This window comes from Xiphophorus couchianus, chromosome 16 (genome assembly GCF_001444195.1).
Source record: "Xiphophorus couchianus chromosome 16, X_couchianus-1.0, whole genome shotgun sequence".
Taxonomy (NCBI): Eukaryota; Metazoa; Chordata; class Actinopteri; order Cyprinodontiformes; family Poeciliidae; genus Xiphophorus; species Xiphophorus couchianus.
Window position 1 is genome coordinate 8,810,750 of NC_040243.1, and position 26,690 is coordinate 8,837,439.

The 26,690-nt window shown below is 40.0% G+C and overlaps 2 protein-coding genes across 4 annotated transcripts in view; one reads left to right on the forward strand and one right to left on the reverse strand.

Annotated features, from left to right (window-relative positions):
* Positions 1 to 666: 666 nt before the first annotated feature.
* aanat2 (arylalkylamine N-acetyltransferase 2) lies at positions 667 to 3,980 on the forward strand. Its single transcript, XM_028041587.1, has 3 exons — positions 667 to 2,386; positions 2,618 to 2,772; positions 2,867 to 3,980. Exons 1-3 carry the CDS (start codon positions 2,179 to 2,181, stop codon positions 3,170 to 3,172), a joined length of 669 nt encoding a protein of 222 aa, XP_027897388.1. The 5' UTR covers positions 667 to 2,178; the 3' UTR covers positions 3,173 to 3,980.
* Positions 3,505 to 26,690, reverse strand: part of rhbdf1a (rhomboid 5 homolog 1a (Drosophila)) — a 31,633-nt gene continuing 8,447 nt past the window's right edge. The window contains exons 2-19 of one of the 3 annotated variants that reach the window (XM_028041578.1): positions 14,112 to 14,256; positions 13,840 to 13,979; positions 13,183 to 13,287; positions 11,887 to 12,100; positions 10,663 to 10,869; positions 10,051 to 10,173; positions 9,771 to 9,934; positions 8,829 to 9,080; positions 8,617 to 8,728; positions 8,455 to 8,529; positions 8,190 to 8,351; positions 8,006 to 8,109; positions 7,841 to 7,904; positions 6,801 to 6,895; positions 6,650 to 6,725; positions 6,461 to 6,561; positions 4,600 to 4,753; positions 3,505 to 4,528 (exon numbers count right to left, since the gene is read on the reverse strand). In XM_028041578.1, the coding sequence (XP_027897379.1) occupies positions 4,109 to 4,528; positions 4,600 to 4,753; positions 6,461 to 6,561; positions 6,650 to 6,725; positions 6,801 to 6,895; positions 7,841 to 7,904; positions 8,006 to 8,109; positions 8,190 to 8,351; positions 8,455 to 8,529; positions 8,617 to 8,728; positions 8,829 to 9,080; positions 9,771 to 9,934; positions 10,051 to 10,173; positions 10,663 to 10,869; positions 11,887 to 12,100; positions 13,183 to 13,287; positions 13,840 to 13,979; positions 14,112 to 14,228 (2,685 nt within the window). In that variant the 5' untranslated portion in view covers positions 14,229 to 14,256 and the 3' untranslated portion in view covers positions 3,505 to 4,108. Of the gene's footprint in view, positions 4,529 to 4,599; positions 4,754 to 6,460; positions 6,562 to 6,649; positions 6,726 to 6,800; positions 6,896 to 7,840; positions 7,905 to 8,005; positions 8,110 to 8,189; positions 8,352 to 8,454; positions 8,530 to 8,616; positions 8,729 to 8,828; positions 9,081 to 9,770; positions 9,935 to 10,050; positions 10,174 to 10,662; positions 10,870 to 11,886; positions 12,101 to 13,182; positions 13,291 to 13,839; positions 13,980 to 14,111; positions 14,257 to 26,690 lie in introns of all 3 variants that reach the window. The other 2 variants (XM_028041577.1, XM_028041579.1) reach the window with 2 other exon arrangements.

The window sequence follows — 26,690 nt, forward strand, 5'->3', positions numbered from 1 at the left end:
TAAACTGCATATACAAAATCTGAGGTTAACCAGTCTTGATGTGTTTATAGTGCTGAAATCCAAAGAAGTTTTTTTTATTTTGCCTTCACAAAAGATTCAAACATACTTCAGCACCCTAAACAAGGCTATAGGTTAGTTTCCGCAAGACAAAAGAATAGAGGTTATCCTGAAACATCAACATTATTGTTTTATTATACAAGATTAGAGTGAGTTCAGGAGCTGCTTTACAATTTTAGGTTGTCAATCGTATGTACGGGTCTGAGGTTCACCTCAGGCTGGTAAAAACAAGTGTCTTCCCATTTAATTAGCCCTTGGTAAATCTCTTCAAAGCATGAAATCAATCCAACAGCAATCCACACAAATCTCCCACCTCTTTGTCTACCAGCAAATTAGCCCACATGCCCTTAATCTCTAGAAACGTGTGTATCCAAACATTCAGCAGTGTCACGTTCCCCTAATGCCCACTCTGAAATACACAAATGATATAGCATATTCTGATGTGTTCAAATAATTATAGTCCAACATCACCTGACCAAATTTGTCACTGTTTTTAGCAGAAATAATATTATTAATTTCAAATGAATGTAGTAAATAAATAGAAAACCTTGTGACCCTGCATGACACATATTTCGAGGATGTACATAATTGACTCATTAATTGATAAACACATGTTGAAAACAAGCAACATAATCTGTGATTTCACCATTTCTGTAAGAAAATAGACATTAAATAAGCATCAATATTTTAAAGGTGAAGCCGAGAAATGTTCATCGTAGTTATAATGATTTTCTTTCTATGAAAAAATAAATGTTATAGGTCAGGAAATCAGCATTCGTAGAATAACAAGCTGATTAGACAACAAAAACAAAGAAATGCAGAAAGTCAGTCCATTTGAAATCAGTTAAAATGCCTTCAGATGGAAACTGTTCGATTAGATCAGAGAACAGCCAAAATGGTAAAAACACAGCCAGTGATCAGTTCCTGGGTGATCAACAAAGGCCCAATTACCTGGAAACACAGACAGTCACAGAGCAAATTTGGCAGAGTTAAAAGGCACCAATGTGAAGCCAAGCTTTCAGCAGACAGTCACAACAAAGTCCCACTGCTGAAAAACGTATGTGGTGAGGAGGTTACAATGTTCCAAAGAACATTTCCTAAATGGAAGTGGCGCAACACTTTAGGGACTGATGAAAGCAAAATTGATCTTTCTGCGTCAAGTAAGTTGGACCAAGGATCCCCAAACACCTGATTCAAGCCACAATACACCTCAGAATACTTCAGGAAATCATCCTCAAACAAAAAGGAAATGCCCATGAAATAGGTGTTTTACCAAAAAAATGACCACAAGCCCTCCAAAAAGCAAGGGACATCTTGGTTTTAGCTTCAACAAGATTAGCGTTGTGGAACAACCAGCCCAATCCCTGGACCTTAATCCTAAAGAGAAGCGAGCGTTGACACAAAAAAGCCTGTTTCAACACAAACATCCTGGGCTGAAACACCTGTTTATAGCTGCCAGAAGTTAGACGACTTCTGCAACATTTTCCAATTTATACAACTAAGTTTAAGAAAATATAGACGTTCCTGTTTTCCTGTGCTAAAAAATTTGATAAACATTTTGATGCATCTCCCCTGTTCAGTGGCATGTTAAGGAGAAAAAGCAATTTTGAGATTTTCAAGATCCAATCACTGCTTATCACTACTGCATATTAAAAAATATCAACATACTGTTCATTTAATATAATGTAATAATCCCAATCAGGGTTTCCCAGTTGTAAATGTTTAAAAATTATTATCCACTTACAATAAATTCTAGAAACACTCCAGATAAAGCAGTTCCTTTTAAACACATGTAGAAGATTAACAGTTTATTGCTTTAACTATTCCAGCATCTAGTTTTAGCTTTTTAATCCAGATCCAAGGTATCAAGCATATGTCTGATTTAGAATCCGGGGATTTATTAGAGACTGGAGGCACGTGCAGAGGCAGCTCCCCTTCTTTGAGACGACTACTTTGCATTATCAGATCAGACTCAAAGAAGAAGAGGAAGAGGAGGAGCGGACGGCAGAGGAGGCACAAAGGTCAGCATCTTGCTCAGAGAAGTTAGGCGATTACAGACGCAGGTGTGGGACAGACCGAGATCAGACATTTGGCCATCGTTTAAACTATATTAGGAAATTAATGATAGTACATAATTGTGAAGCTGCTCTTCACGAGGGTAACATGACAAAGCAGGTGAGCGGTTCGCCTTTCCTGAAGCCCTTCTTCCTGAAGACACCCGTCAGAGTGGTCACCCCTCGGCAGCAGAGACGACACACGCTCCCCGCCAGCGAGTTCAGAAATCTCACCCCACAGGATGCAATCAGCGTGTTCGAAATAGAAAAAGAAGGTAAGTCTGTGCTTTCAATATTCGTAAACAGAATGCTTGCAAATATGGCCAAAAAAGGTAATTTTTTAGATTATGTATTTGTAAAACATGCTAGAATTTTCTAATTTCAACACTGTGGGGAAAAACTAGATGTGTGTCAGCAGATTAAACATGAGAGAACGTCATATTTTCTATACTTTCATCTTAATTGCCTCCTTGATGATAATAATCAGTGTCTGAAATGCCTCGCAGCATTTGTGTCCGTCTCTGGCGAGTGCCCCCTTACGCTGGACGAGGTGCTTAATTTTGTGGGTCAGTGCCCCGAGCTGTCTCTGGGTTGGTTTGAGGAGGGACAGTTGGTAGCCTTCATCATTGGCTCCGGCTGGCACAAGGAAAGGCTTTCACAGGTATTAAAAAAAAAACAAACAAAAAACATTTCTATACAAAAAATATTTATTTTTGCAACTCATCAATGATGGAAATCTAATCTTTCTAATCCAGGAGGCCATGACCCAACACGTTCCAGACACGCCTACAGTGCACATCCACGTGCTGTCGGTGCACCGCCACTGTCGACAGCAAGGCAAGGGATCCATCCTGCTGTGGCGCTACCTGCAGTACCTGCGGTGCATGCCGGGCCTCCGCAGAGCGTTGCTCATCTGCGAGGACTTCCTGGTGCCCTTCTACCTAAAGGCCGGCTTCAAGGAGAAAGGGCCCTCAGAAATCTCCGTGTCCAGCATGCAGTTCCAGGAGATGGAGTACATGCTGAACGGGCAGGTGTACGCACGACGGAACAGCGGCTGCTAGTCGGCTGCTTTCACTGGACTCAATGTAACTAACCCCGTGCACTATTGGACTGGACTCCACACCTAACCCAACGAGAAAGGATTGAGGTTTGCGTGGACAGAGTGGACTGACAGTGGATTCAGACGGCAAATTGTTGCTTTTTACCGACAAACATGTTCTTCGTCATGAGTAGCACATCAGCTTTTATCTCAATTTATCACACTGTAGTTTGTGGCGAGTGAGGAGGCCTTTGTTAGAAACACACCTAAAAACTGATTAAATTACAACACAATCTTTAGCAACGTTGTGTTTCATTGTTTGATTTTAATAAACTACACAACATCCAGCAGGCGTTAAGAAAAAGTAGCACACATTTTTTATTAATTAAGAGTCATTTTTTGTCTTTTTTCTTTTTACCATTTCAGTTACATGAGGATAGATGGGCGGCTAAAACGCCGCCATGTTCAAAACAATAATCACTTCTCGAGAAGCAATAAACAAAAGGAAACATTCGAGTGCTCAGCATAATGTAACAAAAAATATGGCAGTAGTTGGTACATTTATCAACAAGGCACCAAAGGTATATATATTTTTTGTCCCTGCTTCTGGTTCTGAGGTTGCCTGAATAATTGTGGCGAATGTTGAATATGATCCTTCAGCCTGTACCAGCGCCTTGGCTTCTCCAATTACTTCCTCTCAGGTAAAGGGAAACCAGGTGCTTTGATGGGTTTTTGAAGTGCCTTAGCTTTGTTTCACTGGACAATAAAAGCACTGACAATGATTGTGAATGGGAACGTAAAGGAAATCCATATGATGAAGAGTATAGGTATTCATAATGACAGAGTAAAAGAACACAACAATAATCTTTTAGTTCACAGAGAAAGAGGAAATGTTCCCCTCCCTCTCGATCAGTCCACAACGATTGACCTGATGCCTTCATGCTTCGTTGCTCGCACTTCAATGAAGGTGGGCGTTGAGGTCGTACTTCTCGCAGAATTTGTCCGTGAAGGGGATGCAGGTGATCAGTTCGCACCAGTCGCACTTGATGGGGTAGACGTAGAAGAGCACCACGAGGCCCGAAAACAGACCGACAAACACCAGCAGGAAGACGATGATCTGGCAGCGTTTGCGGTACAGGTCCATGCGGCCAAAGCTGATGTAGGGCAGGAAGGCGAAGGACAGGAAGAAGCCGGAGATGAAGCCACAGATGTGGGCGAAGTTGTCGATCCAGGGCAGTAGCCCGAAGGCAAAGAGGAAGAGCACCACGCACAGCAGCTTGATGAAGGCCCTCCACGGCTGAGCCAGGATCTGCCAGCTCTGGAAGAGCTCCACAAACAGGCAGGCCAGGATCCCAAACTGAGAGCCAGCGGGACCCACCTGAGACAAGGCGAGAGAAGAATTAGAAAACACAAGATGAACAACAAACTACAAACTAGAAGCTTTGCTACCTCTGCTCTATAGGGTAAGAAGATAGCCGAGGCCAGGTTCCCGGTGATCCCACTGAGGATGTAAATGATTGAGATGCGCAGCCAGCCAGCCAGTTTCTCCAGGTCTCTCAGGATGGTCATCTGGAAAGCCACCGACACCATGCAATGGAGGATTCTGGGAGGACAGACACAGACAAAAGTAAAGCGCGTGAGGGATGGAAATTCCACAAAGCCGCACGTGTTGAGAAGATAATCCTTTAGCGCTAGAAGAAGCGCTGCTGCAAAAATCACTCTCCATCTCAGGGAAGCTTAATGAGTTCACGCAGCGAGGCCACTTTGTTAATTATCCAGGAGAGAAATAACAGAAGATGCAAAGCTTCTTAACTGTGGGGTGGCTGTAAGTGGGAGGTCTTTGCTCTGCCTGACTGACAGCTTTAGACTGCAGCTAGCACGATAATGCCAAAACAGAATACTATTGCGAGCGAGCAGTTGGATCAAACCACATATTTTTGGCATATGGCAAACAGATGGAGTGTAACATATAAACAGAGGAATCTCAACAACAGCCGTTTTAGTTCACAACAAGTTTCCTTCCCTTATGTTATTCCCTTCAGTTCAGAAACCAGATCTATTATACTGAAAGATTATTTATTTAGGGTTCTTCTAACACAAGTATTCATGTGGTTTGAACTTCGCCAAATGTCACATTTCAACCACAAACTGTCATGACTTTTATTGGAAATTTTACTGTCAACTGATTTTCTTTCCAATTCACAGCCGAGCACTACTTGGTACTGGTCTGTCACTTAGTTGAAAGCTGTTCTGGGAAGGCCTCAGAGGTTCGTTAGATAACAACAGTGAATAAACGGCATCATGAAGACTGAGGAAAAAAGCTCAGGGGATCCGGAAACATGCGAGTCATCACCCGTACATTAAAAAAATATGGCAGAGTGGCAAAAAGTAAGCTATTGTTTTAGTAAAAAACACAATAAGAAGTCATGTTGGGAAGAAGTTGTTTGGTTCAAATAAGACCAAAATTTAACTTTATGCAAAAAGGAAACCTAGCATCAAACGTGGCATGATGGCAGCAGTATTATGCTGCAGGAATGCTTTTACTCAGTAGGGACACATGATACTTGATTAAGCTAAATCCAGAAAAATTCTGGAAGAAAATCAGTTAGAGCTTTTGTTTTTCGTAAAACATTTTGAAAACCATCACAATTACGTCATGCTTTGTGTGGATCAACCAGAAAAATTCAGTTAATACATTTAAATAGTTTACAGTTATAACATGTAAGAAAATTCATGGAGTATGGGTGATTATACAAGCAACTGTATGGAAGAAACTAGTAGATCCACTAATAATCTCTCTATGCCTTGTTTATGCTCCACCCAAGGAAAGAGACAGAGTCAATTTCCTCGTGCAGAATATGAAATCAGATTATCATCTTTTAATAAAATTCCTCCTCACCACATGTGTGAACAAATGTTATACAACAGGTAGACGCAGATATTCTGTTGTGATTTTAATTTAACTAAACTGCGACGGCTTGCGCCTGAGTTGAGCTCCTTGAACACATTACGTGCATTAATATCCTTCATATGGGTGCAAACTATTTTAATTTGTTTTTGTCTTTAATACACTGCCAGAGCAACACTGTCACTTTAACAAAGATAGGAAAGACATTCTATTATATTCTGCACATTTTACAATTATTTTAATCTTTGATACCCCACTGTTACGATCAAACATTAAGAAAAACAACATAAAAGCTTGAAATGTGCTTTTACACAGTCCAGTTAAATCCATTCCCAGGTAATGTTTCACGCCAGGAAAATCCCGGAATATTTTTGAAAGATTGCGCCAACATGTGTGACTCACCCAGCATGCAGGAAAAGAGAAAGCCAGAGCCTATAAAACTGATCTGGAATCTCTGGGTTGAGGAAAGGCAACAATCCACAGACATCATCCATGCAGTGCACCTAAAAAAAGGATAGCATGTTCAATAGTATCCCCCAGTGATAAATAAAAAACATGGATTTGAAACATGTGATGTGCACAGCTGCTTACTTGCGAGCAAAGAGTAGCCTCCTCGTGGAAGTAGCCCTTCATGAAGTCACAATATTCCCTGGATGTGATTTCACACCTTGAAGCAAAACCGCAGCGGTCAGTAAGTGAAAAAGTTTCTCTGGTTTGTGTTATTGGTCCGAATGTTTCTCACCTCCCTTTGGTTCCGATGCAGCAGGGTCGGCCTGTGATGGTGCAGTCTATGTGAGGCAGGTTGGTATGGTTCCCTGTGTTGTACCTGGTACAAATCTAACAAAAACAGAACAACCACTGAGAAATGAGTTGGGTTATTCCAAACTGGACATCTAGTTAAAAATATTTGTTTGATTAGATCTGGTCAAAGATTTTATGGTTTTTCCCTCTCCACTGAATGCATCAAAATGAAAAATTGTTACTTTTATTTTGGTTTGTATACATCTCAAACAATGTGTCCTTTAATGAACTTTGTTTTGAGTTGAACAAAAAGGAGAAAATGGTTAGGGAGTTTTATTGAAGCAAATTCTTGTAATAATTTCATTTTCTTTTGGATTTGAATCTATGAGACTGCAGCACATTTTGTCAAAATATACTTATTACCTTGAGGGTAATAAGAGAAATAATTATTTTTTTTAAAGCTGTTTAATTGGATGGTCAGAAATAATGTCTCCAATTAATTTGGACAATTTATTTATTTATTTTTTGCAGGATTTCAAATACTTGATTTTTTTCCCCCATTAGTAACATAGCCTCAAATGAATAAAGACAATATTAAGATACAAATAATTAATATTTAATTAATGACAAGCCCGGATTTTATCATGGGCTTACCGGGGCTGCAGCCCGGGGCCCTGGTACTTCAGGGGCCCCGAAAGACGCGTTGTATTTTTGTGAATGAATAAGGTTAGAATGCCTTAATTTTATCACTGGCTAAGAGGAATTGGCGGTATTGTTGAAAAAATGTCTGATTTGTTCTGGCAAAACTGGACAAATATATATATATATATATATATATATATATATATATATATATATAACTGTATAACGATGATTAAGTAGGGCGCACACCTTGGCTCAAGCCCAGGGGCCCACAACCTCCTAAGTCCGGCCCTGATTAATGATTTGTTTTTACTGTGAATTAAGTGCCACTTTAAAAAGTGAAGGTTTATTGTAATAAGGATCAAAATCACATTGGGATGGAGGCTTCAAATTACTCACAGGCCACTTTGTTATGTCATCGGGCCATTCATGTGGAGACACCGAGGCCGGCTCCAGACATATCCTGCAGTCAAAGAGAAATCGTATACAACAGATGCATAAAATGCTTCATCTACTATAAGCACACGATGTCGCTATAAAACAAGGGCTCGTCGAGTTTCCTACCCGGGATCCTGATGACACACTGAGCCATACTGCCTGTCTTTACCATTGAACTGTGGAGTGCTGAATATTGGATTCGGCCACTTCACCCACTCAGCTAGAGTACTCTGCACAGACGCAAACACAGGATCAGAACCATCCACAGCGTTTCTTAGCAGACAGGTAGGTTTAATGCTTTTAAACGGACCGAGCATTCCTCCTCTGAAGTCTGAACACAGCCAGAGCGATCATTCCGAACGCAGCACGCGGAGTTGCGTTCAACAGCTTTCTTTTCCCTGATAAGATTGTGCACCTGCTCATCTTGTCGCATGCATGGAGAATATTTGGCCCCTAAATGGATCAGGGATTCCTAAACGTGGATCACATGAAGATAAAAAATAAAACATCCAACACCTGCATGCAGAAATGTGTCAGTTTAACAAAAACATTAGGAAGAAGGAAGGGTTACTTACAGAACCAGGCCCGATCCAGAAGTTCTCCTGCTGTACAAACTTGACATTTTCATAGACTCCTTTGTTTCTTAAAACCTAAATCAAAATTAAACAGAACAGGATCAGCATTGGGGTGAAACTGTGTGAGTAAAAATGCTTATTGAGGTCATGAGCAGGACTCACAGAATCAACAGTTTCATGCTGAGAGAAGCCCACTGGTGCAATACCATATATACATACAGCCAATATAGTGATGAGTAAATGAACAAAGGTGATCCAGTATGTGAAAAAAGGCCTGAAAGAGAGACAAAGCATGTGTAAAGACAGGGTGGAGTTTATCCAAAACCGTCACCCACTGAGGGAAGCAGCAAAAAGGTGGAACGGAGGCGCTGCACCTGTGGTCGTCCATATCCTCGATCTGTCTCTTCACATAGCTGTCAATGCGTTTGCGGTAAGTGCGGTTTGTCAGCTTTCCCACCATGCCCAGCCCATAAGGCCTCTTTTCACGAGCAAAAAGCTTCTTGACCGGCACGACGATGCGCTGTCCACGCCGCTGTCCGTGAACGCTCACCACCTCCTGACGCAAGGGCACCTTTGGTGGTCCTGGGGTTCCTTCTTTGGCTTTACGCCATCCTCTTTCCAGAGGCCTGGAGGAGAAGAAATGAGATTATTAAAAAACAGCAAATGGTATGGGATTAGGGATTAATACAATTAAAGCCTTTATCTGCTTCCTATTCATTGGCAGTTAATTAAAATAACCTATTAAACTACCTTATTAAAACACAATCTATATACAGTTTAAAATAGCAGTTTGTCTAAAAAAAAGGAATGAAGTTGAAAATCTTTATAACATTTTTTACATCCATATACTTGAATGCACTTGGAGCACATTCTGTTATAAAGACAAACCATGAATAAATATTTATCTAATAGGTTATTACTTTTCAGAAAGTAATAAACAATATTAGGCATAACTCAACATCAGTCAGTTCTTCAGTGTTTTCACTTCTCCAGTTTTTAATCAAAGTACTTCTGTCAGTTCTTCTGAACAGTTTTTACAGTGACCTATTTTGTCCAGATTTTCACGGTGACGCATTTGAATCAGAACTGCTATTATTTTGAATGTTTCAATTACTCAAAATGAGCAGCATGCGTGTCAGCACATAGCAAGTGATGTCTTTAAGCTCTTATTTTGAACACAGCTGTATTTCATGTTATATGTATTTTTGTTAAGATTGCGGTTCCAGCTAGTTCTTAATGAAAACCCCTTGGAGTCAGATCGTTTTTACACAAAATTAATCGCTAAAACTGACTATACTAATGACATCTTCACTCACAGCATGAGGTGACTTCTCTCAAGCTCAGTCTTATCCAAGGCACTGCCTGTGAGCTCCATTTCATCCTTCTTGGTGCCGGGCTCTGCCTCTTTGATGGCCATCTCAGATGGAGACTCAAAGACCTCATCTGCATATGTGGACAACTCTTCGTGCATCAGGATGTCCTAAAAACAAACGTTGAGGTGAAAAGCGGCATAGAATTTTAGAAGAAATAATATTTTTAGAATTAGATCTACAGTATATTCAGTGCTGGAGAGAAATTAATTCAAATTATGCTCACTCTAGCAAAGAAGGAGGTGTCCAGTTCATCAGGAAAGTCGACCACGTCTTCCTCCATGAAACTGGCGGGAGTAAAGCTTCGCCTTTGCGCCCGTTTTAGAGTGCTCTCTCTTAACGAACGCCCCTACAAAGATTAGACACAAAGTTCAACATGCATATTTAGGGGTGCACTGATTTATCGGTGCCGATTTCCTTAATTTTGGGAGATCGGTGATCAGCCAAATTTTACATGTGAAGCCGATCTTATCCACCGATGTTATCAACCTCGGCAAAGGTATAAAAATTAACCACTGTGCTTTTCTTTTCTCCCGTGAGAGAGGTTTGACTGACAAACCGGCCGACCAGGTCATGTCTGCACATTTACAGTTAACAATAGTCACCCCATTGATGCCAATTCAGCAACTTTCTTGCTATATTTAGCAACATCTCAGACAAAAAAATTGTATAGGCCTAAATCGAAATTGGTAAGTTAGGTCTTTTAAAGAATCGGTAATCGGTGATCGGCCAGAAAACTGCAATGGGTGCGCCCCTATGTATTTGCAACAAAATCAATACAATAAAGAAAAGCTGAATTTAGTGGTTAAATTTCATCCTGCTCTGTTTGCTCTTTCACCTTGACCAGTGCAGCTGCGGCCCTGAAGCTCATCTTGGCCACCGATTCCCTCTTGCGCCTCCGAGGTAGCCGGTTGAGACCCGAGCGGGAGCTGGTGAAGGAGCAAAGTGACGTGGCTCCGGGGGTGATCGGGGTTGGAGGCACGCTGTAGCCATCAACCTCCTCCACCATTCGAAAGGCTCTTCCACGTGCCAATGGGTCCACGATCTGCAAAACCAACCAAAGTTTTGGTTATGGAATATAAAAAAAAAGGAGTCTACTCAGTCACATGTTTTCTCTTTTGTTTGTTTGTTTTTGTAGAAAACAATCGTAAAAAGAAACAGGTATGATTCAAAATATTAAATTTATCAGTTAAAAAAAAACGTGGGTTCTTTTTCCAGATGAGACAGATGAAAAAAAGAAATGGAGACAAACAAATACTTCAAACAAAATGTGCAGGAATGACCAAAAAATAGAAATTATTTAATTACTTTTCAAGCTGCATTCTTTGAAGAAAGCAGCTTGAATTCGTTGAGGACTTTATTAATAAAAAAGCAACATATTCTTCAACCTGGTCCGAATGTAATTTTGTTTCCTGCATTGTTTTTACCACCATGAGTTTTTTGTCAATACATGATTAGGATTTAATACTCCGCTGATCCAGTCAGGAATGTGTTATTATCCACATTTTTGTTTTAAATTGTTACATTATTTCAAATGGCAGCTCTCTTGTTGGGTCCATATTTTATGTTAAACAGCTTGGAAAGTTTTGCAAGTGCAGTTTTTTAAAATTTCAGACTCATTTAAATTTAAACAGTGTTGTGCACGTATTAGTTTTAAAAATGCTAATGATTGAGTGATTCCAGAATATTCTTCTCTAAAATAGATGGTTTTTATTGAGATATGTTTTACAAAGTCCGAAAGTTTATGTGAATAAAATAGTTTTGTGAATTTTTACCACTCTTAGCTGGTTGAAAATCATCTAAGAGTGGTGATTACGTTCAATAAATTGCAGCTGTCAAATATCAAAAAACATGAACTAACAAAAACCTTCGAGTTATAAATTGTAGAAAAGGTAAGAATTGAAAATGAGAATTTTCTGTTGCAATGTGTTGTACATATGAGCAATTTTGACAGATTAAAAACAAAACAGAAAATTGTCATGTTGAAATACAGAATTGCTAAAGCTGTCCTCCACTTTTCATTTAATTAATGAAGCAGATTTTAGAAAAAGCCAAAAAACACCTTTTGCATTCCATGCTGCGAGGACGGCACGTAGAGGGGAGGTGGGGTCTCAGTGCTGGTCAAGGAGATGTTGTCCTGGCTCGGCAGGTCCATCTCCCGGATCACCTGCGGTTTTAGCTTCCCATAGCGGAGGCTGCAGTGCCGAAGACTTTTCCTCTGCCATTTCTGTGTGGCGTCGCCGTCTTTACTAACTCCAAACCAGTCTGCTGTTCCCCTAACCCCAGAAAGCAGAAGCTTTTCAGGTGAGATCTTCAAACTCACGTCAGAGACATTCAGAGCAAATTGCTGATGATCCTCGTAGGAGGCTCGCACATGTGGAAGTGAGTCAGGAGAGCATGCAACACCCTAGGAAAATAACACTTCCCAGAGTGTAGACAAGGTGCACTGGATAGTACAAGTAGTGGGCAGAGTAGAGGGAACAAGTCTAGGCATGTTGCTTGTACAGTTACACACACTCTCTCACCCCCGCGCATATGGATAACAAAAAAGTGATTAAATACCGACACACCTATGCTTAAATGCCACCAATCCAATTAGAGTTTACAACTAATATCGGAGTGCATTTTTCCATTATGGACATTCACACATTAAAATTAGACACACACATTCAGTCTGTTGCTGCAGAGGCCTAATAAGCACCAGAACAAACAAAGTTACTGCTCCCCGAGGCCAGGAAGTGGAAGTTAAAACATTCTTCAAAGGAAAGCAGGGCAGAGCTAGCCATCCCTCTTCAATGATTACAAGCTGCACAGTAAATGTTACGTCACTCAAGCTTTTATCTATTGTTTAACCCTCAGTTCTAGGAGAACAACAGTCGAAAAGCGCCTTTTCTTTGCGAATGATAAGGCTTGGCAACGAAAACGTCTTATCTAACAGAGAAACTCTGAAGGGCCCATTACGAGTTGGCACCTCAATTATCAGGCTCTGGTTCATCAACAACCATCATTACAAAGCTAAAACAGAGTGGATTCTTCTGAAGCATATCTGTAGGGAAATCAGGGACCATTCCAACTACCGGCACGAGTCATTACTGTGGCTCCTGGAAGAGGAAGAGGAACAGCTTTTGGTTTCACTGTGTGACTCATTCAAAAAACAAAAAAAAAATCTGACTAAGAGGGAGCTCTGACTGACTGAAAGAAAAACAATTCCATCTTGTGATGTGAATTTTCTACAAAGAGGGCATGCAACATGTCATGACTTTAAAAAAAAAAAAGAAATAGTCCGCCTTCTCATTTACCCATCGTTAGCACACAGATTCATCCTAGTGAAGCCTGCGTGAGGCCGTTCTCGTCGTACCTGAGCAGAGTTCTGGAGAGAGAGTGGTGTTTCCTGACGCTGTGGCGTGCAGCCCGCTGCCCCTTAACGGGGACAGTGTTAATCCGCTCAAAGTGCACTCTCCTGCTGCTGTGACCAGCCAGGACAGGGCGGGAAGGTGACAGCAAGACGGCAGGAGGGGACAGAGGAAAGGTGGAGAGAAGATAAAAGTGACACAGGAAAAAAACAAACAAACAAACAAATGCACCTTGGGAGTGCTATAGCCCATCTTCATGCAAAGAGAGCAAAGCAAGAAGTGCGGTCAAGATGTTTATTGCTTAGGTTTGCAGTATTAGTGAGATATTATAAGTCAGATTGCATTAAGATGTTAATCACCAAGTGTTTGGAAAATTAGAAAAAAGAGAAAGTAGAAACACTGCAAAAGTTATGAAAATTTGCTGTATTACAAGTCTACAGGACGAAAGCGAAATAATACCTCTACTGTATCTTATAATAAATATTTGCTCATAAATATTGCATTTGATAATGATATAAAGCAAAAACATACTCTGGAGTCTAATGCTCTGCACGACATCCATGCAAAATTTTGTAATATTAAGGCAAAGATATTGTTTTTTGTATTCATACCAATGAGGTATGACAAAATATATCTAGATCCATCTTATCGCCTTCTCCTACCTCTTTATGGTCTGAGTAATGGATGACTGGCGTTGTAATACTGGCCGCCGGGTGTCAAAGATGTCGCGCGGCGGAGACTGGAGGTGAGAAGTCTCCACCGGCATGCTGATACTGCGAAGGAACCCCTGCCGCCTCACCGGCTACACAAGGAAAAGATACATCATAGAAATGCGAACACAAATCATGCCGTACAGCAAATGACAAGTGTGATAAATACTGAGAGAGGCATTTAGCGACTGGAAGAGAGAGAGACAGAGAGAGAGAGGGAGCACCTGAACAAAAGTCGGAGGCTCGTCTAGTGACATCTGAGCCGTGGGAATGTCCAGTCGGAGCCAGGGAGGTTTCTTCCTTTGCAGGCTGCTGGTGCTTTCCCGCCGTGGTTCAGCCATGCTTGCTATCCCGCTCCAGACCTGCCAGCTATTGGGATTAAAAAAAAAAAAAAAGACGGATGGAAAGGTGAGTAAAAATACTAAATTCACAATGAAATATTACCATTAAAATACAGGATCCTAGCAGAATGCTCTATTTTAATATTCACATTTTTCCTCTGACCGGTGAGCAAACTGATATCCTATAGTTGATTGCTGCTTCCTCAAAACCTAATAGAGAAGTACAAAAATAATATTATTATTATGTTTTTGTTGTTGTTGAAGGAGAAGGAAACTTGCAGCCTTAAATATAATCCTTTAATTCTCACTTCACATCAATCTTAATCCCTTTTAGTGGTTTAAAGCAGCTCAGCACACATCTATCAGAGCCTAATGACTGTGTACGCATTCTCATGATGAGGCCCAAAGAAGGCATGCAACAAACGTCAGAATCAGGCCGTCTGCTAGCGGCTGCAGATTTGTAATTTTACCACCCCACCATCTAGCCTCACCTCTCCCTGTCATTTCCTGCATTCACATTTTTCTCATTCTGATCTGGTTTGCATTCCTGCTAAAACATCCTTTTTTTCTATTTGTTGCAAATGTCTAAAATCGCAGTTACGTAGCTGAAACCAAATGAATGTGAAAATCCTAAATGATTATTAATTACTGGGACACTGACAGAGCCATGGTAACAGTGTTTTTCACTCCCTACACCAGATCACCCTCTTACTTGCATTGTTACTCTTTCGAAAAAGAAGAAGAAGAAAAAAAACCACTTCCATGGCATTTTGAAACAACATCTGTTTCAGATTGGCATTTTACTGCACCACAGGCTTCTGTTTTAGTCCATGTCATGATGGGAAATGTTGTCTGTGACTCTCAGCAGCGGCGGAAGGAAAACCTCACACAGGTCAGCAGGGGTCAAAACCAGCATGTGAAAGTAAACCGTGGTCCGAGTAATTGCAACCAAAATTCAATTTCAAGCTTATAGAACAAAAATAACTGTACAAAGTCTATTATTACAATATTCCGGCAGAAGAAAAGTTCCAAATGCAACAAAGTCATTAGAAAAACAAAGCAAAGATTAAGCTATTCTGCAAATTAATCCTTTTCTGGTGTCACTGGAATGCTTAACCTCGCGCAGGTATTAGAATTTTATCCTAAATGATGCATGACCTTCAGTGGCTTTGGGCTCTGTTCTGCTAATCTGGTATCTTTCTCCAAAAGCTGACTGAAGAAAAGTGGAAAACTACCACCAGGTTTAGGAAAGCGGTCTGGTGAATAGGGAAAACAACCATCAAGCAGTTTAATTTAAGGATTATTTAATTAAATACATTGAAGATCTGACAGAAGAAGAGGCTCAACCTGCTATGTTTGAGACAGAATTTGATTGTTGATCCAGGAGCAGAAATGGGCACTAATTTTGTCTTCCAGTAGTATAATCTCACTTAGTTATGGCACATATCAGACCAGCAGTCACACTAATCCACTGTACTCGACATGAAAGACTTCACAAAATGCATAAATAAAATGAAGGACTCAATTTTGTGACGCAAGTTAATTGGGCACTGTGTTCCAAATGTTCGGCCATGACCTCACGAAACAAGCCTGGCTTTTTGTGCTTTAATTATTGTTGTACTTTAGATTATGTTTCCTCTGGTTTGACTGAAAACATTCTATCGTTGTGGTAATTATTTTTGGCAATAGCAGTGGATGATGTGGCGGCAATGCACCTTCCTACAGGATACACATTTGGTACCGCTTACATGCATTTTTTCCCCTCTTTAGCAAATTATCCAGAAACCCATACAGTGATCCCACATGTGGCTCAGGGGCAAGTAGATGCATCTGAAGAATGAACGCTCATACTTTGGGCACACACGCTGCAGTTAGCAGTTGAATTTTTTGCAAGGGTTTGCAGAGACCCGACTACTTAATCAGCTAGTATTAGTTTGTTATAAATATGCAAAAAGCAAAACACAAAAAAAAAATTGGCATTTAAAAAGTGATAGATTTAGTGGGGATTTATTCTCCATTTTTTATTAAGAACAAGTACATAAATCAAAAATAACATAAATAAGTATTATAGATGTACCAGTATTAGACCTGTATTAGTCAATATTGTTTGTAGCAGTCAATTAAAGCAATTACATCATATCACACATTTTTCTTCTGTGAACTTATTTAACTAAAGGTTATCATACCGTGAAAATCTCATACCAGCAGAGTCTATCGCTAAATGCCACAAGATGAAGAATGTAGAAAAAAAAAATCCAGTAAATGTGTGAATCCAGTAAAGATGCATCAAATACTTTATCTTTAAAATCCATCAGGGTACCAACATTAGGGAAACACAAATATGGTACCATTATCTGAGCCTCAACAGACTTGCTGTTAAGACAACAGACCCCATCTTGCTCCAGGCAAATTTAACTGGAATTTAATTACTTTTGCCATTGGTATAAACAGCAGGACCCCTGATGTGAAGCAGGTCAGAGGGAGCATCTCTACTTGAAGGTTAGAGAAATAAACAGGCTGGGAATTAATTTACAAGCAAGCCAGTTGTCTTGGTCTCCATCCGTTTGCAGATGATGGTGTGTTCATGACATTTTTGTTCCCATCCAGAGAATGAAGGAACCTAAAAGAACTGCTTTAACCCTTTTTCATCCAACTCTTGTATCTCCTATATTGTGCATACTTAAACATTTAGAGGTAATGACACTATGAAGGTTACTTGGCTTTTTCTGCCATCTTACACGCTATATATCCGACACTAAATGCAAAAAGTAAGAAGCCAGCTGAAAAATCTTGACGGTACAAAAAGCCCCTAAGTTGCTCAACATCCACCATATAAGTTGCAGCACTGTTTTCATACAGAAGCAATAAAATAAAATAAAATAACTGGAAAAAGATATTATGAAACATGCCAGAAAACCTGGTTGCTGAAACATTACTATAAACAAGCAGCTATTGTTTTGTTCTTCCAGAAGTCTGCTGACCACTAGGAACACTTGGTCAGAACCCAAGGTAAACCCTCCAACATTCTCCAAGTAGTAAAGCCAAAAGCCTTGGAAGTCTGTCTCTGTCTTTTTCTCTCGTCATCTTCCAAAGTCAACATGGCCGTAAAACTGGCATTGGCCTGCAGCTCGTGTCTGAGGAGGAGTTTAGCTGGAACAGTTGGCGTAGACATTGCTTAAATGTGAGCGTGGCTAAGAGAGCTGTCCTTGCTTTTTTTGTTTTTGTCCTGTTAAAAATTAAAAATGGAAGCTGGGAGAAGGATAAATTCAAGGCTGCTCTCCGTCTGAGAAAAATCTGATATTACAGCCAGGAAGTCCTTCAGCAGCATATATCCTTGGGGGAGGCACAACTCAATTGTTGGCAAAGGATTAGCTCTTCCCGGATGGAGAATGTTATCTAGCTGCGAGTTTGAAAAATGATGAGCGCATAATATTTAATCTGTTTAATTTGTTCATTTCTTAATTTCAGATGCCTCATAGTGCCCCACATTGTTTACATTCCCAGAGCTGATTGGAGGCTCACATTCTTGTGACCACCATGACTTAATCAAAAAGAATTGTTTTGACTTCAAGATTCACATCTAACAGAAGGAAAACACCCACATCCACAACTTAGCACAGAGCTTGGAAAGACCAACTTCCTGCACTTTGTAAAAAACCAGGACCTCCCACTCAATCACAAGACCATGGACTGCTCAGTGTGCAAGACTTTTCATTCTGGGGTGATTCAGTGCCTCTCCAGAACCCACATTAACCAGCAGAGGACAAGCAAGCAAACTAAACACAGAGGACATGCTGACATCTTTGCAGATGTGGGGACACCCAGCAGGCCGTAATGAACAGAGCTGACAGGCATAACCAGCGCTCTCCGTTTATTACACAACATGCCAGTTTAGTTTTCCATGACTTTACTTCACATGAATGCCCTGTAAATGCTTTCTAGTTCTGAAATAAATGGGAAAACGATAGAGGATCGAGCCTCGTCCATATAAGACATTTAAGGCAGCAAACATTTTTCATAAATTCTTATCTGAGTAAGTCGTGAGAAATATTTTTACATTCTTTACATCTTCTCCACCCAAGGACATAATGATCTTAGGCTTTGTGCGTGCCATACCCGCATTCCATAAAATCTCTGGCAGTTCTAAGCTAAAATGGCAGCAGTAGCTGCTTTGAAACCACATGCAGCCTAACCACTACGGACAGGAGCTTACTGGTTTCCGGCCACTGTGTGCTGTGTGTTTCACCACAGGAGGCAGTCACACTTTGGGTGGCTCAGAGAGCTGCATCTCTGCCGCTGACAGAGCCAGCAGTCATTAAAAAAATATCAGTAAGAAAGGAAGGCAAATCTAGTGTAACAATACAGTATAGACAATCTTGTTAATGATAATACCTCATTTTTGACAGCTGCCCAGCTTTCTGACCTTTAGTTCCTTCTTTCATTTCTTTTTTTTCCTTTTTCTGCTGCTACTTTTTCCGTTTCCTTGTCCACTTCACAGCAACCTTTTCATTTGTGCCCTTCTGTTTACCTGTTAAAAATCACGCTCTCGGTGTACGGGACACCAGTTCAGTGCAAAAGGACACACAAGGGCAAGACTAATGATTGATTTAGACATGAAACTAAGTGGCACAGACAGGGTCACTCCACATTTTTCTAGCACATACCATCCATTCTGTTTTACATAAGAAAACATTTCTGCTAAAAGTTTTACTTTCACATGGTGAACGAAAATTTTACATTTTTAATTACAAAGGCATTGCTACATGTGTCGTTTTTTCTTCCATCTGAGGTTCACCTGCACAGTATTGCAGAAATCTTTAGTTTCAGAGATCTTTAGTTTAACATGATGTGCTAACTCTAACTGTTGCTAACTCTCCAGTTTGGGAACATCAAGGAAAATGTCTTATTCGAATGAGGATAATAGGACTGCAACAAGAAGTAATATTACTATGGAATGTTGCAAACACCAGAACCAGCTGAAAAATGGCTGATTTGAAAGCAGAATAACAACGATGATATAAAAATAAATAAATAAAACTTGTTGCCATTTCATTTCTAGATACATAAACAGAAATTTGCAAGACACTTCATAGAGATGCAGGAAGAAATCACCTCGTTACCAGAATCGGCCCATTTTCAAAATTGCACTACCAATTGCTTATTGAGAAATGTTCATTAAGGCTGCAAGACTGTGAGACAGAGCAATACCTTCAGTTGATAGTGGTACGGCTGAACAGAGCACAGCAAAGCTGCTCTGTTTCATCGTTTTTATCTAACAATGTGTTATGGAAACCTTTGGATCTTGAAATGCCGGATGCCTTTTTGTAAGAGTCTACATCCTCAAGAAGTACACACAGAGGCTGCTTTTCTAGAAATGCTACCTTTGTCAATCACTAATATTTCATGTTTAATACATCAATCATGTTGTCTTTAAGAAATAGGTGATGTCTCTGCTCCTAATATACTGTAGGTCACAAGAAGGAAATCTAAAAATATATGTTTTGTGTGCTGCTTTAATATGTTCTTCTAAAAGAGAAACAAGAATAGACCAAAATCAGTAGAAATATTGGTAGGTCAACATGCTACAAAAACCAATAATGGAAAACTAGCCACAAAAGTCTTTTTGGTGCATCTCTAGCTCTTCCACATTGAAAAAAAAAATCAAGTGGTTTACTTCTACATCACCCTCTCCCATCCCGTTTATTACAAATACAATGACAAAACACAGCCACAGGCCACAAGCTACAGTGCAACTGAACACCAGCAAGAGCAGCAGTCATCTGAATTGACCCTAGTGACATGTGACAGTCTGCCACACCAAACCGGCCCTTACGACATAAAAAAAAATACACACCGAGACAGCAGAAATATCCACCGCAGCTGACCCGAAGATCAAGTGTCACAGCTAGTTGAGGAGGATGCATAGTGGTTTGGTGGGGGTAAGCCTGCTGTGGCTGGGGAGTTAGATGGTGGGCATAGACGACGTGCACACCGACGAATGGTGGAGCTGCTAATGCATTTTCCCATGTCAGGATTTTAAAGATCTTAAATTCGGCCACTGAGCTTTCAGTCTGATCATTTTAACAACGCAAACTTAACTATATCAGTTACGTGTGGAGTGACAGATTTGTATCCAGTTAAGTACCACACTCCCTCACAATCATAACTGCAAGCCAGAAATATAAATAGGTTGTAAAATTATAAATGGCCTCTTAACAGCAGCCAGTGTGCAAGTGGTCTATTTATAAAACTGGGCTGCTCATGTGCAATTAGATAAAAGTGAACCCGACTTAAAAAAAGAATCCACATGCGCGTCTTTGTGTGGGGAACTGTTTTCTGACAAAAATAAGACTACAGCTCTTGAATACTGTGCTTGTAAACCTGGATGCTTTCACTGATCTCTGTGAAAGAAATAAACACCATCTGTATTTGCAATTGCATCCCACCCCTTCGCTTCCTCTACAAAGCCTTGAGACACTCCCAGGCAAATACAGAGCCTAGAAAATTGTGCTCTACTATATTATCAGCAAAAGACCTGACTTTTCATAGTGCAGTAATATCCTATGCAGGAAATCAGTCTGAAGGAGGAATGTTACGCCACACAGAAACATATACACACATGTAATCACACAGATTTCAGTGTGTTTACCAGTAGATATCTCTAAGCTGTCCCCTGTAAGATTCGGTCCTTATTGGATAAAAAAAAAAAAAAAAAAATCTTACACGTGCAGCTAATACAGCACATGAATTTTTAATCATTGTGCACAGTTAATTATTTACAGCTCGGATCTCAGTGGAGTGCCTGTGCACATGCAGGTAACAGTACATGGTACTTGCACTTTCCTCACAAGCCATTTTAGGTCCCTTCAGGAGACAACAAAAGCTTTCAGTGGAAAAATGAGGCTCACCAAGGAAAGTTGTGAAATGTCTCAGTGCAGGGCTCTGCTTGTGCCTCTAATCTTCAGGAAGCAGCTGACAGAAAAGACTCCCTCACCAGGAGCTATATATACTTCACAGGTCTAGATAAGATATGGGGGTTTTAAAACAACACAACATTTAAACCCACTTACACCATCCTGCCCATTCCCGTTATACCCATGCATAGAAAAACCACAATCTTTGAATTGTGCGGTGTCTACGCAGCTCATACTGTCTCCCACAAAAAGGGTCTCATTTAGCTAAATTAATCTCCAACTGTAACTTTTAAGAAAAGGAAAAATTCAGTACCTTCTTAATCTATGCTATAAAGTACAGATCAATTATGTACTGGAGTCACCAAAGAAACTTAATATGTGTCCAATGCTGATGAAGACCTAAAGATATACATCTTGTAAATGTATGCATACGCTTTTTAATATTCTCAAAGTACAACCACAAACATTAAAGTTTTTTTATTAGGATTTTATGCAGTACATAACACTACAACTCACTTACTTCACTTACTAAAATTGGCAATTGGTATTACCAATAAAATTTTGGGGGGTGGGGTCAAAGAAAGATGAAAGCAGATTTGGCACAAAACCTCTTGAAATTATGCCAGTATATATATTATTCTTATAGCCTTGCAAATTAAGCATAAGTTGTAGGAGACAAGAGAAAATAAAGGCATCACTCTCAAAACAAGACAGCCTCTTACTATAAAAACTAATACAAGTGGAAGAACAAAGGATAAAGGTGAAGAATCATATTCTAAAAGGAAGGTTAGGAGGCACAGTCACCGATGGCAGGTAACGGAAAGGATGAAAAAGAAGGGTGCACTGAATACTATGGAGATTGTGTGATTAACCAATCTTCAGTATTTTGCCCCACCACATTTCTGGGCTGCCGAGACTCTGTTTCAAATCATACTCAAATCATTCTCCAAGGTCAAGGTGATTAAAAAATAAAAGTAGTTTTGTAAATTCACATAACGCTATGTGACATTCTCTTATCCATGGTATCCATGCATAAGATATTGTCATCACATTTCAAAAATGCCTCATGGGAAAACTTCAGCTGTCAACCAGATCAAATTCATGGAAAAGAATGTCAGCGATCTAATTTGCACTTCACATCATGATTACAAGATCATGTCTGATGCACCATCATGCAAAGCTCAAAAGAGCTGCTGTTTTGAGCAAGAGATTAAGGTCAAGTCTTTTAGGTTCTCCAAAATGTGCCCAGGGACTTCATACAAGCAAATTATTGTCTACAAAAAGTCTAAAAGTCTGTTTAGGTGAGTAAGAGGAGAATCTCTGAAAGAGTATGTCTTGACAACATGTGATCCTCATCTACATAGTTTCCAGCATGATATCAGCCTGATTTAAGACCACAAAAGGCTTCATTGTATGGACTGGTGTGGACTGGGCTGAACAAGGGTCATTGTGCAGGCTGATAGTCAAAAAAAAAAGAAAAAAAAAAAGCAAGAGCCGGCTCAAGTTTTCATTCTCGCATCACTGGAAATGGCAGACTAAGCAAATTCCCAGCTGAGAAGAATTTATCGACATGAGGCACACAGCAAGCTAAGTTAATCAAGGTTCAGCAGTGTCATCATGTAGGTGTGTGTAGTGCACAGCGCTCAGTTCAAGACTTACTAATGTGGAGATCCTTTTTTTAAAGCCCCCAGAGTAAAGTAATCAATCAGCAGGAATAAAAATACTTGACAAAGGATGGAGCGTAGAGGTGATGTCACATCCTCTGTGGTGGACCACCAGCTTGAGGAGCTATGGTTACTGCTTGTTTTACTGGGGAGCCCTGGAAGGAAGGAAATGCAGAACAGGGGAGGGGCAATGTATAAATGAAGGCAGGAAACAAGCTGCAGACCGGGTGCATTCTTAGTGTCCGGTCAACACAACCAAGGAAACAACATATGATTGCTCACAAGTACAGGAACAGATCCACACGGCACGTGTAAACTTACACATCCCATCCCTGGCCCTGACAAGGCGTACGTGACTCTAATGTAATAAAAATAAATAAATAAATAAATTTTAAAAAAAAACAGGTCTTCTGCGAGAAGAAAGCCTGCTGGACAGAAATCAGAAGGAGATTTCAGTGTGGCTTGTACTGTATGAATGGTCACTATCCACATTAGCAAGGATCAAAGCTGAGAGCAGATGTTTAATCTCAATCAAACTTCAAAGTCAAATATGAACACACAATATTTTTTAAGTTGCAAAACAAAGACTTTGAACTTGACTTAGAAATGTCGTCTTTGAGCCACTGAGTCATATGAGAGTTAAAGAAGATACTGTATCACTCTATCATTCAGTCATGATAAACTAAGGATTTTACTGTAAAAAACAAAACAAAAAAACAAAACATTACATGACTTGTTTTGCCCAACACATGCAAATGGACACTTTTGTATCGACTTGTATTTAGATGTATGCAAAGCTCACGGAGAATACTGAGTCAGACATTTCTTCTCGCACTAAAATATGGAGACTTCAATACAGTGCTAAATGTTTAAACCTGGTTCTCTATAGGCAGGAGAATTATATATATATTTTTATTTTTGTAGTGATAACAGGAGCAGAGACCTGTTTAATCTGTAGGCCTCTCTTTGGATTAGAGGGAGGGAAAATCATTCTACTTCCCCACACAGCAGCTAGGTAATTCTAATAAGCTCCCAAATTTGAATCTCTTTCATGTGCTCAACAGACAAATATGGCCGGGAAGGAAGAAAAGCTGGGAGGCATCATTATAAAAAGCCAAGCGATGTTAGTATGGTGGAGCATTATGTGGCTACATTCAAAGCATGTGTGAGAACTTTCCGACGGCTGCACACGGTGAAATCTCACAAATCAGTTACATGTAAATCCTCTGTCCTCTGCTTTAACCGTGAAATGAGAATAAACCTGATAATGTAGAGAGCTTCAGATGCCAACATTTTCAATCCACAGAAAAAAAAATTGTCTTTGGGCCTCACAGGAGAACAAGTCCAACCAGACATTTTGGTGGATTACATGAACAGTGTTGACTGGGAGAAGTGATAAATGTGAGAGGAGATTTGGGTGACAAAACAGGGGGAAATCTTGTTACGGTATTATTTCTGATAATCTCAAAAACAAATATAATATATTTACAGTGAATTTTCATTTCCAAAGACTTTTTGCTCTGCACACTTACCTAATCAGCTAGATTTTATCATATTGATAAAAAAACATCTCAGGAAACCCAACCCACAGCAGCTTTTGTCACACACAAATTAATTTCTTCCTTTGTATCGCTCCAAACCAGGGGTCAGTGGAGCAAGTTTTAAAAATAGCCATTGTCATTAGGGAGCACTGCCAAAGAAATGATTTAATTTAATGTTTTTACATTGAGGTAATAACATTTGTTTATCTTTAGAATTAAAAAAAAAAGTAAATTATAAAAATTGTTTAAAATAAATTGCCTTATGCATAAAACTCTTTTCTATGGTTAAAGTTCAGAACTGCGCAGACGCCTGCAGGATATTATCGGAGGGCAGCAGCGCCTGCAGCTGTACGGCTGCACCCACTCTGCCTACCTTAAGATTTTCTTTAAAGTAAAAAAAGAAAATAATAATTTCTGAAATTTTTATTACCGAACCCTCTTTACAATTAACTAAATTGTGGAGAAAAAAAAAGACCTTATGTATCAAAACATCTTGTACTTAGCGCACATCGGAGTCTGTGGAGGTCAAAGGGCACGCCAAGACTTAAATCTTATTGGTCAGTTTGCTTTTGTTTATTTGGCGGCTTGGCGCTTTTTCTGTAAGCTAAAACTGAATGAGCAGAGTTTGAACCTCCCGTAGTTCTAAGAGCGGTTTGGATCCCGGCGGAACTTTTTACCATGTTCGGTTCTGGCGGGTCACCGGATTATGAACTTGTTTGATGTTTCCCGAACTGGAGAGCTGATGGGTCACCCGCTAGCTGACATCTGCTGCTCTTCCTGAGCATCTCAGACAGCAGGTTAAACAATTTAATCTAGTCTTAACGTTCCCCAAAAGAGTAAAAATTAAGCAAACATTTTTGCTTCACCTCCTCCTCCTTTGAACGTCTGATACAACCTGAACCTAGGAATCAACGTCCTCCTCTTTCCGTGGATCACACGAGTAGGCTTCGCTTCCATGTCTTTATTATTTAGCGTCGTTTGTGTAAAAGAAAAAGGGGTGCGCTGCTTTAGTGGTTTAGGTTTGTGCTGGTTTTGTGTGACGCGCACATGATGCGCATTGGAGAGGTGGTTGTGCTCCTGCAGGTCAAGTGCAGTGATAGTTTTGTGCCTTCCGATATGTCGGATATTTTTTTTCTTGACATCTGCTGGTGTCAGCCAATAGGTGACCCGTCAGCTTTTAAGTTCGCGAAACCACAAAAAAAGCTAATAAACCGGCGACCCGCCAGAACCGCACACACTGTAAAATGCTCAGGCGGGATCTTAGAACAACTGGAGGTTCAAACTCCACTCATTCATTTTTAGCTCATACAAAAAGCCAACTGACCAATAAGATTTAGGCTTTGGCATGCCCTTTGACCTCCACAGACTCGCACTGATGTCCGCTACATATGAAATGTTTTGGCACAAAATATCTTTTTCTTCTCTCTACAATTTTGTTAATAGTAAAGAGGGTTGGATAATAAAAAAATACAACAACTTTTCTTTTTTTTAAAGGAAAATCTCATTGCGTACAGCTGCAGGTGTTACTGCAGTAATCCATACTGTCAGTCACTTGTGGGCAATTTAGAACCACACAAAAAAGCTCCAAAAGGGAATCAAACTTAAAAATCTGAACTAAGAACTTCTGACCACATAATAGCAATTAACCATAGCTGGTAAATTATTACTAACTGTTGTCAGTAGCCCCTAACATAAATATGATTAGATCGCATGTAATAATATATACATATATGTATTATTGTTATAAAGGCTGAGCCAAGAAAATTTGTCTGTATCGAACAAGTAGGCCTTCATGTTGCTCTGTATCCATGAAGTAGCTCCCAGTCTCAAAAATGTTGCTGACCCCTGCTCCAAACTGTTTTGTACTGTTTCGTTTATATAGAACCTACAGCTGCATTGCAGCCTTCTACAAGACAAAACAAAAACTCACATGGGTTGTCCATTTTATTAGAATAATACCTAAAAGTTTGTTATGAAAAAAAAAAAAGTATTGCACGTTTTTCCTTCTTGTGACATCGTGCGTTTGTATAAAATTGCTTGTGCAAAGTTACCCTTAGCAGATAGCTTCAGTTTCTTTTACATCAATGAAGTGTCAATGTTTGAAGGATGCGCTGCTTCTATTTACTTATCTCAGCATAGTGTTGAATCCAAGGTGAAGATCCTCCAGAAATCAAAACCCAGAGAAAAACAAGGGACCATCATCACTTTCTTGACCTCCGTGGTGACTAAAAGAAGCATGTTTTGTGTCCAGATGTCTCTTTTAACCAAAGAAATGGTTGAGAAATCCATTAATACTTCTGCGGTCTCATGACCAGTTGATGCTACAGCCCAACTGGCGCCTTC

Excerpts from the sequence above, each read along its gene's own strand:
- aanat2 (XM_028041587.1), top strand. The coding sequence starts at position 2,179 with ATGATAGTACATAATTGTGAAGCTGCTCTTCACGAGGGTAACATGACA. Across the intron at positions 2,387-2,617 it reads GTTCGAAATAGAAAAAGAAG|CATTTGTGTCCGTCTCTGGC; the intron begins GTAAGTCTGTGC and ends AATGCCTCGCAG. Across the intron at positions 2,773-2,866 it reads ACAAGGAAAGGCTTTCACAG|GAGGCCATGACCCAACACGT; the intron begins GTATTAAAAAAA and ends TTTCTAATCCAG.